A 12,532-nucleotide genomic window follows, 5' to 3' on the forward strand; every position below is an offset into this window, starting at 1 on the left:
CATGGATTATTACTGGGAAAGGATACAGATTAAAATCAGCCAAGGGAAGAAGCACACAGGGCAGAGTCCAGGAAAGTTTCAGACATGCAGCTTTAGTTGTTGTCTGCTTGTGTGGTCATGGATGGCATTACTTTCCTGGCAGTTAAGTGTGACAGTACTGTGGAGTATTGCTAACCAGGGAAGCTCATCTGAGACTTGATGTCCAGAGATTTTATTGGAGCTCTGTGGTTGATTGCCTAAGTGGCTGACTTTTCATCTCCAGCCCCTCCAGAGGTAGAACAGATACTGCATGGCCCCCAAAAAATCACATTATAAATCACATTGTTATGCTGTCCGGTGGCCAACACCCCCAGATAAACAAAGATATTCCTAGGCACGACATTTCAAGGGCCTAGAAATGTTCTCGTAGTAACTGAGGGCAAAGGCCTTACCCTCTTTGGGTAAGATTAATTCTTTTTTTTTTTTTTTTTTTTTTAAAGATGACCGGTAAGGGGATCTTAACCCTTGACTTGGTGTTATCAGCACCACGCTCACCCAGTGAGCAAACCGGCCATCCCTATATAGGATCCGAACCTGTGGCCTTGGTGTTATCACCACCACACTCCCAAGTGAGCCACAGGCTGGCCCTGAGATTAATTCTCTACTATACATAGTTAGGTTAAAATACTTTGGTCTGTCTTTGTACTCTGAATGGATCTTTTACCCATGTATGATTCTGTAACATTATAAATTGATATTTTGGTCGTTATATACTGAAATATTGGTTCACTGAGTTATGCAGGTCTTTCAAATATTGATAAATTTCTAAATATTGGAAAGCTGTCAGACTCACAGTGGTGATATGTTTTCCAACTTCATAATTTTTACTTAAAAACTTACATTTTATCATTAGCAGCAAATACTGTTAGTTGTTTTCCTTGAAGTAACAGACTTATTTTGTTCATTTTTCAGAAGATGGCTGCCAAATACCCAAATTTGAATAAACATAATTTGTTAGTTAATCTTTTAAGTAAAAATTGTGTTCTGATAAAAAAGCAGCTGATTCAGCTCACAACTCAAGCAATCACAGAAGTGCTTTCTGTGTGACATCATGCTTTAGTTATGAAGCAGAAGTACTTTATAAATAATTCCCATTTTGTCACAGTATTTTTAAAAGTATACTCAAGGGTTGAAGTTTAATAAAATTGATATGTTTTACTACTTCATGTAGGACATTTTAAAGTGAAACTGGCTTTGTTTTTTAAACTTTTGAATGTATGGGCAGTAAAGAAACACAGTGACTACTAGTATATTTTGGTTCCTTTTGCCTTGAATTGTGCAAAGATGCCAGCAGTTTTACCCACCATTGCTTTTATGCCATCAGTGGAAATGTCAGCTTAGTAAAAAAGGGAAATAATGTCTTAGTGTTACTGTGAAAATAGTTTTGACCTTAGAGTCCACATGAAAAGGTCTCAGGACCTCAGCAATCCTTGGATCACACTTTGAGAAGCACTGTTCTGTAGTGAGGTGATGGTTATTTTTGTGCAGGGTACCTAACACAAGAATGAATAAACTGCTCTTCTCTTCTATCTGCTTTTATTTCCCTGGCAAGGAATATAAAGGACTAAATCTTTATTTGCTTTGAACTTTAATAGAAATAGTAAGTCAGAAGTCAGACTTAAGAATAATTAACGTATTGGTCATTCTCAACTATATTTGCAGTCAGACATACTGTTTTTGTTTAGCTAAATTTGTACTTTAATTAGAGGCTATTGAGTCATTAATAGTGTTTTGGAATAATATAAGCCCACACATTCAGGTGAAAACATCTGTAGCTAAGGCAATGAAGTATAATTAATCTTAAGTTAAAGAGAAATTCTTCATAGTTGAGGTGCCAAACCAAAAGTGAATGCATGAATGTAATTTTTCTTCCAAGTCATGAAATAAACTGATTTTCTTTTGAAAATTAAAACTTTGTACACTGGTTTATTCTGTCATTTTTTAAGCATCTTATGGTCGCCTTCTAAGTTTAAGTTCTTTTTTTTTTTTTTGTCGTTTTTTCGTGACCGGCACTCAGCCAGTGAGTGCACCGGTCAGTCCTATATAGGATCCAAACCCGCGGCGGGAACGTCGCCGCGCTGCCAGCGCAGCACTCTACCAAGTGCGCCACGGGCTCGGCCCTAAGTTTAAGTTCTAATTATTATTGAATTACTTTGGCAGAACACATTCATTAATATAATTCTGCATGCATATAGCCATCTTTGTTGAATAATGCCATTGAGTATTAGAATAGGTGATATTTTTGGCTTAAAATTCTAGAACTTGCATAGCTTTATGTAAAGATGTTAAAAATAATAGAGGCTAGTTCATATATTCCCATATTACAAAATGGGAATTACAAAATTATAAAATATATTTTGTTATTATTTTGAAATTTTTTGAACTGTTAACTTTAAATATTTTGGTCCTACCTCTGTATTTCAGTGAGTGGATGACCTTTATCCTATCCCTCCATGAAGTTTTTAGTGTTTGAGATGAAATAATTCTACTGGAAATTAATTCAGTGAGAGGCTGCCATAGCATTCACAAGTTCCTTATATATAAGTAATGTTCCAGTTAAATTCTCAGCCCTTTGCTTCTCTACTTGTATTTTTTTCTTTTTCTTTTTTTCTCTTTCCTTCTCTAGTTGCATCCTCCTATAGCATTTTCTTAACATGAGTCTACAGCATGGCAAATTAAATTACATAATTTGGTTTTTATCTCTCTATTTGTGTTGGAATAAAATCTGTGGTGTGTAAAATAATCCAGTTCACATGAGCAGTGCATGGGACATAATACTTCTCCAAAAATATTTATTTCAATAAATGAATGAAAATTATAAGTTGGACACTAATTATTGATTTTCAGTTCTATTTAACAAATACGTATTTCTGTTATGCACATGATAACTTGTTTAGGCAGTAAACATTGAATTTTAAGGACGTTAATCCTATTTATTTTATTTATTCACTCAGCAAATGTGTGTGTCAGCATTGTATTGTGTACATATAATTTACAACTTTCATTCGTTTTCTCTGTGAAAACTTGATTTTAAAAAGCAAAGTAAATTAACATTTTAGGTTCTTTTTCTTGAGATAAGATTTTTATGAGTATGCATTTGTTACACATGCTTTTTATTTATTCTTTATTTATTTATGTATTTATTTATTTTTGGTGGCTGGCCAAAAATAGGGTTTGGGGTTCTAAACCCTTGACCTTGGTATTATAACATCATGCTCTAACCAACTGAGCTAACTGACCAGCCCCATTATATAGTGCTTTTTAGATAGAATAATGTCAGACTTCCCACGAACAGCTAAATTTTTCAAGTCATATTAGGATAGTAAGGATTGATTGGAAGGGGAAAATAAAATTTTTTAAATTTCATATTGAATTTAAGGATTTAAGGGGTTCCAGAGACAGGGAATAGTTTCAGATAAAGCTGAGAACAAAAGTATGCCCCCATGTATCGGGGTACCTGGCCGTACATGTTAGGATCCAAAAGGAAAATACCCTCAAGTACACTTGAACACCACCAGTTAAAAGAAAAAATTCCTTGTACACCCAATAGAATGCTCTAGCTGGAGCTAAACTCTAGTAGTATACCAGATTTTTGTTTTCATAGCTGAATTCCTCTAACATGAGTAATGCACATGGTCCTAGTATATTATTTTTTGGCTAGGAATTATTAATCCTAACGATTATTTATCAGAATCACAGGAGCTTTTCTCCCCTTGTTGATTTATTTTTATAATTTTTATTAAATGTACAATGTTTATAAAGTCAAACAGAACTGAAAAGTTTATGACAGAAATAAGTATCACCTGCCTCACCCTCCTTGTCCCTTAATTCTACTTTTCAGAGATAACCATTTTTAATATTTTAATATTTCTTGTTTATTTATTGCCATATTTCTACATAAAAATTTATACTGCTGCTCCTGATTTAACATTGTTTGTTTCACTTTGATAGGTGTAGATTTAGTTCTTTTATATAATACTTTGTGTCCTCCATTCTCACAATATTATTATATTACATTTTATTATATTTTTAATTCCTCCCAAATTGATTTAGGTGTCATTCCTTTATGTACTGGTAGGTAAAAGAAACCCAAAAGGTTTGCTTTGCTCTGTAGTAGCAGAGTGTTGTAATTGTCTGCTTAGTTACATGTATCTCCTCACTAGACATAAGTCCATTTAATGATTGTTTTGTCTTCATTGTTGTACACTTCAGTGCCTGGCACAGAAGAGACATGTAATAATATATAATTTGTTATAATTGAATTGAAGTCCCCAAGTGAGCATATAAGATTTTTAACAGCTGGTCTTTCCACCCTCATTACTAACCTGCCCTTTTTGCACCTTCTGTACCATAGTGCCAGTGCATACTTGCTGAACTCTCTGCCTTTGCTCTTGCCGTTTTTTTCTGCCTAGACATTCAGCATCATCTGTCTGGAAGACTCACCACATTCAAACCTAGCTTAGATGTTATAGCCTCAATGAAGTCTTTCTGGATCTCATGAGCAAAAGTAATGGCTCTCATTTTTGCTCTCAGATTATTTGGTACACTGTAATAGTTAGGAGCTTGGGGTCTGGAGTCAGATCTAGAATCTGTCTTGGCTCCATCACTTAACTAGCTGTGTGACTTTGGACAAGTTAGTTAATTTCTTTAAAAATTATGGAAATAATAATTAAGTTATTATGAGTACTTTAAAACACATGCACATGCACACACATGTACATAAAACCCCTAGTACTTGACACATGTGTAAGTACTCAATAAATGTTAACTGTTATTATTATTAGCTGTAATACTTTAACTCACAGATGGTTATTGTTACACTTGTTTCCCTGGCTAAACTGAGTCCTTCAGGGTCAGGAATAGTCTTACTTAATAATCATAACTCCACTTTCTAGCATAGTGCTTGGCCTAAAACTATATGGATTGTTACTAAAGTTTACAAAATAAGTGGTTGTTAGTTTACTATTTCTGATTATCATTGTTTGGCACTGATATTCTTTTCACCATGAAAATAAGAACATCTTTCCAGTGCTTTACCATGCATGCTTGGCACGTTCTAGATCCTTAATGCATTTTTGTGTTAATGAACACATGAACAAATTCAGGGAGGTGGGACTATTTACTATACTATTTATAATGTGTTTGTTTACCTCTTAATATTTTTTTTTTCTTATACAAGTATTTATCTTGTTGGTATGCTATGGTGAAGTAGTTTGACCAAATGTTTTCAGTGGCTGTAGTGATAAAAAGGAATAAAAAGAAACTGAAGATTTTGCTTTGTTATGAGTAATGTGGTGGTGATTTTTCTTTCCAGAAACGAAATCCTGAGGTTCGCCATGTAGATTTGGAGATACTGTAAATTTGATGGAATCGATCACCATGGCAGGGGCCTTGGAAACAAGTTTGTGGAGCCACTCTACAAAGCCCGTTTCCTACTCTCACACTGAAGGAGTCTGCGCCATTCAGAAGCTTTTCTTTTCCTTTTTTTAAGGTGGAGGAAATATTTTAATGTAAAGAGCAATTCAACAGGCCACAGAACTAAAACTACTTCTTCTAAGAGGCACAGTGCAAGTTGAATCAATTTGAAAATCATGTTTTTATGCTTCCATAGGGAACATTTTGGTTAATTAAATTGTTCATAATTTCTATTAGTCTGTCAGTGTGTATTGTACCTTGCAATCATGTTTCCTTTCTTCACATTGGTAAAAGTAAGTAGCATCCACAGGATTACAGTTTTTAATTTTGTTGCTACTGAAGATTTGACTCCATCAAAATCTGCCAATCTTAAATATTCAGGCTACATCTTGGTATGTGATTTTTAAATGATCCTTCTGTTTCAAAGTCTGTCTTTTCTTGTAGAATATGGACATTATTTCTACATCCCTAGTGATTTTGACCTGAGTGTAAAAGGAGCACTTTCCTAACCTAGTTATACAGTTCATTCCAGCAATGACTGAATTACTGAATTGAATGAAGATATTTCAGTACACTATTTCAGGTCATAGTAGTTGCCATTTTGTAAACTTTCTCATTCTCCTTTGCTTTTTTTCCTTATTTGTTTGATTTTTCTAATGTTAGTAGGATTATGATGGTCCTGGTCCCTCAGGATTTTTTTTCTTAATAAATGTCATATGTAAATAAAAGTAACTCACTTATTCGTTTGGGACTTTTCCCTTGATAGATAAATGTTTGTTGAATGTAAATTCTGCTTTACCTCATGTGCTAAGAACTGAATTGTATAATCTGATATATTTTACCCCAAAAATCATGTCTGTGTTTTTGAACAGAATTAATTCGTTCAGTATGCTTTTTAGTTTGTAAGATTTTCCTAGTTTTATAAATCAAACTATAATAACTCTTAATCATTTTATAATCAGTTTTCAGTATAAAGGGAACTATTATTAATATACTGTTAGGATTTCATGTGTTTGGTAAAACACAAATCCCAAAAGTTATGTTCCCTTAGTGATATATATTATCAGTACATTTTGACAAAACTAGATTACTTAAACATTTTAATTAGGCTGTTTCTTTTGAGATGTGTCTGTGCAGTATATTTAGAGAAAAAAATGCAAAACATAAAACACCAAAAGCTACAACCTAGAGTCAGGCTGCACTGTGATCCAAGTTGAATTCTGTACTAATCCTGTAGGAATTCCAACTGTATTTTCTTTTTTGTGAGAAACTAAACCAAAGTAATTATTCAAAGTGATTTGATATTTTGAGAGGGTATAGTTCCCTCCCCAAATTCAAAATAGAAGCAATACAGTTTAGGATTTGCATAATAAAACACACCTGTTGTATGATAATTGCCATCAACAAGATAATTTGAGCTTTTTTGTGCCCGGTACTGTTTTATATGTATTAACACATTTAATCATCACAAATAACAGTGACAGGGACTGTTACTGTTTTACGGATGAGGAAACTGATATATAGTAATTTAATGTGTCTGAGGCCACTCAGCTGGTGACGGGCAGAGTCAGGATTTGAACACAGAGAGTATGGCTCTCTGCCAGACATTCTGTTCAGCAGAAGAGCCCAAGAGAAATAACATTGCATAGAAAGTGGAGGTGAAATATTCATTTTATTAATGATAAAATAAGCAGATTAATACACAGTAGTCAGAACAACTAGCTGGATCTAACTTGAACTACTTGGGATGGAGGGATGGTGGGGTGGAGTAGGGAGTGGAACATTGAAGTTTTATGGAAGCTGAGGCATTGTCTGGCAATTTTTAAAATTTGTTTTTAAGCATTACTTATAGGCCACCTTAGAGACATATTCAGAAGATAATATTTAGTTCAACTGTCACTCATTGATTTGAACCATATAGCAAAGAAATTTAAGGAAAGGTGTGGAAATTAGCATTAATAAAAAAATTTAAAGATTTAAAAATTGTATTTGAATAAAGAAAACATTCACATGATTCAGAATTAAGAATGTTCAATGAGATTTATAGACAAACAGATTCTCTCTCCCAATCCTGACCCCCAGCTACCCATTTTCTTTACCCAAAGACAACTAACGTTATAAGCTTGTGATGTATCCTTACAGATATTTGATGTATATATTCACACACACATACACATGCACATTTATTATATATATTTCCCCTGTTCTACAAAGATAGTAAAATAGTGAACCTTCTCATAATTTAAAGTGTACAGCCAATTTCCAGAGTTTTGTCTTCACTGAAAATAACCGTTAGGATAAGGTAATACATTATAGTGTTGTGCTTTATCATATGGTATGGAGCTATTTAAATTTAAACTTAACAGAATTAAAAAATTCAGTTCCTCAATTGCATTAGCTACAGTTTTATGTGCTCAATAGCCATATGTGGCTAGTGGATACTATGTTGGACAGTGCAGACATAGAACATAAAACATAGAATATTTCCATTCTTACAGAAATTTCTTTTGGACCTCCCTGATGTGGTCTTTAAGGGCATATGGAGTAATCCTAATCTCTTTTTTAATATTTGACAGTATCTTTATAGTATCCACAAAATGGTGCCTAGTTTTTGTTGAAGGCAGGAGAGGAAATTCTAGCTTAGCACTTAGATATGTACTGATATAAATAATTAGCTCTTGGGCTATAACTTAAGGTTACCAACTGATTAGTGTTATTTTAAACAAGTAAATCTCTCATCTTTAAAATGAAGAGTTTGAACTTGACTTCATCTCTCATTCAAATGCATAATGAACTTTCAGAACAGTAGATAACAAGTCAACCCTAAAAAAGTGTTCTTGAGCTATTAAAAAGTCTTACCCAGGTTGATAAATTATGTGATTGAGTGTTCATGTCAGCTTACTTGGTGGTCCAACAAAGGGCTAAATAAGTATGATACCATTCATCACCTAAATGTCTCAGAGATGAAAATTTGGGATTGGAGGGCCCAGGTGGTGAGAAAGAATGGAGTTACAGGTTTACCACATTTTATTCCACACACCAGGAATTTATTCCTTTTATAAAATAAATATTTATAAATCTGTATTTTTAATTTAAAGAAATTCTTTGGCATCATGAGTGTTATTATCTCTGTTTTGTTAATTCCTGTTTAAAAGATTAATTCTAGATTACTCTTGGAACTATGGCAGATCAGGTTGAGGTTAGAAGAGCATTAAGGGACTAGGTGATAGATGCTCTAACATGAACACTACTTGAAGTTCCAAGGAATTGCTCAAATTGATCCAATTTTCTTACACTTCCTGTATAGATTGACAAACTGTCAAAAATTATTAAGCACTGACTATATGAGGGGTCTTCAAAAAGTTCATGGAAAGATTCATATATCTTTTAATTAAATTTTTCAATGAACTTTTTGAAGTGCACTTACATACCAGCTCTGATATACTAGATACTAGTAAGATCCTTCACAGCAAAATTCAAAGTATAGAGTTGTCTATACTTGTTGCCTCTCTTTTTCTCCCATTTTTCTCTGAAGCCCTCTCCAATTAGGCTTTAGTCAATATCTTTCCACTAATCCTGTAATCCTTGACTTCGATACTACTAACTACAATGGTCAATCTTAAATTCTCATCTTAGTTCCTTGGCCTATCAGCAACATTTGACACAACTGAATCTTTGGCATCCAGAACTCGGCTTTTTGGGTTCGCCACCTACCTTTCTGGTCACTCCTTTTCAGACTCTTGCAGGTTCCTCCTCATTTCCCTTACCTCCAAACACTGGAATGTCCCAGGGCTATGTCTCTTTGTCAATATGAGAGCACTTCAAATAGTTCGTGGTAAAATAGAATTAAAAGACAGTACCAATCTTTCCATGAACTTTTTGAAGTACTTTCATTCATTCACTAAGTAATTGAGTCCCATGACTTAAAAACCCATTGTTTATTGAAACCTGAATTCTCTTCCTTAATCATTGACTCACATGTGCAGTTGCCTACTTAATATCTCTACTTGAGTGATGTACTAGATTATATGACTGTTCCCAATTATTCACTGCCCTTAGGTAAGAATATCGTACAAAGGGTCTTCAAAAAGTTCATGGAAAAATTGTATTTTAATTTCATTTTTCCACAAACTTTTTGAAGTACCCTCATACATCCCTGTTGTATTCCATTACCATATGACTTGCAGTTAACTTCCTGCAGACAACATATACTTCCTTGCCTCATTGACATTAGGCTTAGTCATGCAACAGGCTTTGGCCAGCAGATTGTGAGCATATGTGACATGTGCCATGTCTGAGTGGATGTTTTAAGAGCTATTGCATGATTTTGCCATGGTTGTTTTCCCTCTTCTGTGAGAATTGCATGTTCCAGATAGGGGCTGTTCTTTTAGCCTAGATCCCTGAAAGAAAAAAACACATGAAACAGACAACCAACCCATAACCAATGCAATTTGAACATCACTGACATTTGGGAGATGACTGTTACCTCAAACATCGAGGAACAAAACTCATAATTTCCTCACTTCCCCTTCCAAAATACCTCTTGCAGTCTTTTCCTTCTCAGTAAATGGTATCTTCATCCTTTCAGTTGCCCAACACCTTGGATTCATGCTTGGCTCCTCTCCATTTCTCATGTAATGCACATTCAACACCTTAACAAAATCCACTGGCTCCACCTCCAAAATATATTCAGTATCTATTTTTCATCATCTCTATTAATGTCAGTCATCATTTCTTGTCTAAATTATTGAAATAGCCTCTTAACTGGTTTCCCCTATAATCCTAGCCCACAAGTTGTATTTTCAGCAAAGCATCTTATGATCTTTTGAAAATAGGTCCAATCATGTCATTTTTCTTTTCAAAAACGTGTGGCTTCTCATCTCAGACAGAATAACAAAGTACTGATAAGGCTTACAAGGATCTCCATGATAAGTCTCCCCACTATCTCTCTGACCCCATTTTTAAAAATTTTATTTTTTGAATTTTATCAATATACAATGTAGTTGGTTTTCATGTCCCTTTACCAATCCTCTTCCCCCCCATCTTTCCCCCCAATCAACAACATATCTGATCACTTGTCTTAACAAGTTTGAGGGATTGTTGTGATTGTTGTGTCGTCTTCCTCCCCCCGACCCTGTTTGTTTGTAAGTTCATTTTCTACTATTCTCTACCTCACTGTTCCATCCAGACTGACCTCCTTTCTGCTTTTTATACATCCTAAGTATGCTGTCAACTCAGGACCTTTGCACTGCCTGAAATAATTGTTCCTTCAGATACCTGCACAATATTCTTCTTTATTTCTTCAAATACCTGCTCAAATGTCACTCTGTCAGTGAGACCTTTCCTCACTGCCCTATATAAAACATCAAACCGTCTGCATTTCCCCACATCCCCAAACCTCTTTCTCTGCTTTATTTTTCATTATAGCACTTATTACCTAGCATACTATAATTTTACTCTTGTTTATTTTCCCTTTATCTCCACCACTCTGTCTAAGAGCTGGATCTCCAGATGCTAGAGAATTTTCTGACTAATAATAGGCATTCAATAAATATTTGCTGAACATGTGAATGTTTCATGTATGATGCAACTCTCTAGAGGTTATAAAGATAAAAGAGACATAGTCTCATGAAGCATTCAGGTAGTGGACAAGAAGGGGCCCATACAAATGCTTACAGTGTAATAATGTACTTATCAATTATTTAAGTGAATTAATATTAATTTTTACATAGCAAACCCAAGTTTGTGAGATATGCACTCTGATATGCTGCTGATAGGAGTGTGGTTTGGAGCCATCTATCTGGAGGGTACTTTTGCAGTAGACATTAGTAGTCTGGAAAACTTTGAACGAGTCTGCCTGTAGGAATACAGCCCAACAAAATAGAGTTTTTTCTGTATGAAAAAATTAGGAAACATTTAGGAGAATGGTTAAATTGTGGTGTATTTGTAAGGTAGAATATAATGTAGTCTTTGGAAGCATTTTTTTTTGCAGAATAAAATATGGCAAAGTGTTTATTATAGAGAAATATGTAAGAACACACACCTAGAGTTCAAGTTGTGACTCTAAGGTTTGGGATTAGGGTGGGACACTAAAAAATATTTTTATGAACAGGTATTAGTTTTTTTTAACTTTATAAAGTACTTAAGGGGTTCTGGTCAAGATGGTGGAGTAGACGGTTCCTATTGTTGCTCTCTCCCACAAATTGACCAATTTGCAACTATTAAAAAGCAACAACAGGAGGCCCAAGGTCTGTGCTGGAACAGGCAGGAGCTGAGTACCACAGGACTCCAGTCCAGGCCAGTGCCCACCACCCAGAGAGGCCTGAGAGCCATGGGGCCCACACACCCCAAGTCAGCTGTGCTGGAAAAGGCAGGCACTGTGGGACTTCCAGCCTAGGTCAGTCCCCACCACTTAGAGAGGCCCGAGAGCCTCTGGGCCCACACACCCCCGAGACAGCCACGCTGGAAAAGGCAGGTGCTATGGGACCTCCAGCCCAGGTTGGTCCCTGACACTTAGATTGGCCTGAGAGCCACCGGGCTCACATGCCCCGAGTCATCTGTGCCAGAAGAGGCAGGCACCATGGCACCCCCAGTGCAGGCCAGTCCCCGCTGCACAGAGAGACCCGAGAGCTGCCAGGTCCCCGTGCACCAAGTCAGCAGCACCGGAAGAAGCAGGTGACATGGGACTCCCAGTTGAGTCCAGTCACCGCTGCAGTGAGATGCCTGAGAGCTGCTGGGCCCACATACCTCAAGTCAGCTATGCTAGAACAAGCAGCCACTGTGGGACCTCCAGCATAGGTCAGTCTGTGCTACCCAGAGAGGCCTGAGAGCCACCAGACCCACATGCCCTGAGTCAGCTGTGCCAGAACAGGCAGGCACCACAGGACACCAAGCCTAGGCTAGTCCCCACTGCCCAGAATTGGCAGTCCCTTCAGGATCCAAGCCAGACATCAGTGTGAAATGAGTGGACTGTGATACCCCCTGCTACAATGACAAACACCAAAGGAAAGATACCAGAAATATGAAAAATCAAGAATATAAATCACCACCAAAGGAAAATAATAACTCTCAAGCTCTA

General features: G+C 36.0%; 1 protein-coding gene across 1 annotated transcript in view; it reads left to right on the forward strand.

The window, feature by feature from the left end:
• The window catches only part of SLC30A9 (solute carrier family 30 member 9), a 76,687-nt gene extending 71,002 nt beyond the window's left edge, over positions 1-5,685 (forward strand). The window contains exon 18 of the mRNA XM_063107761.1: positions 5,354-5,685. Within this exon, the coding sequence (XP_062963831.1) occupies positions 5,354-5,398 (45 nt within the window). The 3' untranslated portion in view covers positions 5,399-5,685. The remainder of the gene's footprint in view (positions 1-5,353) is intronic.
• Positions 5,686-12,532: the final 6,847 nt, after the last annotated feature.

The sequence above is a fragment of the Cynocephalus volans genome, chromosome 9 (assembly GCF_027409185.1).
Source record: "Cynocephalus volans isolate mCynVol1 chromosome 9, mCynVol1.pri, whole genome shotgun sequence".
Classification (NCBI taxonomy): Eukaryota; Metazoa; Chordata; class Mammalia; order Dermoptera; family Cynocephalidae; genus Cynocephalus; species Cynocephalus volans.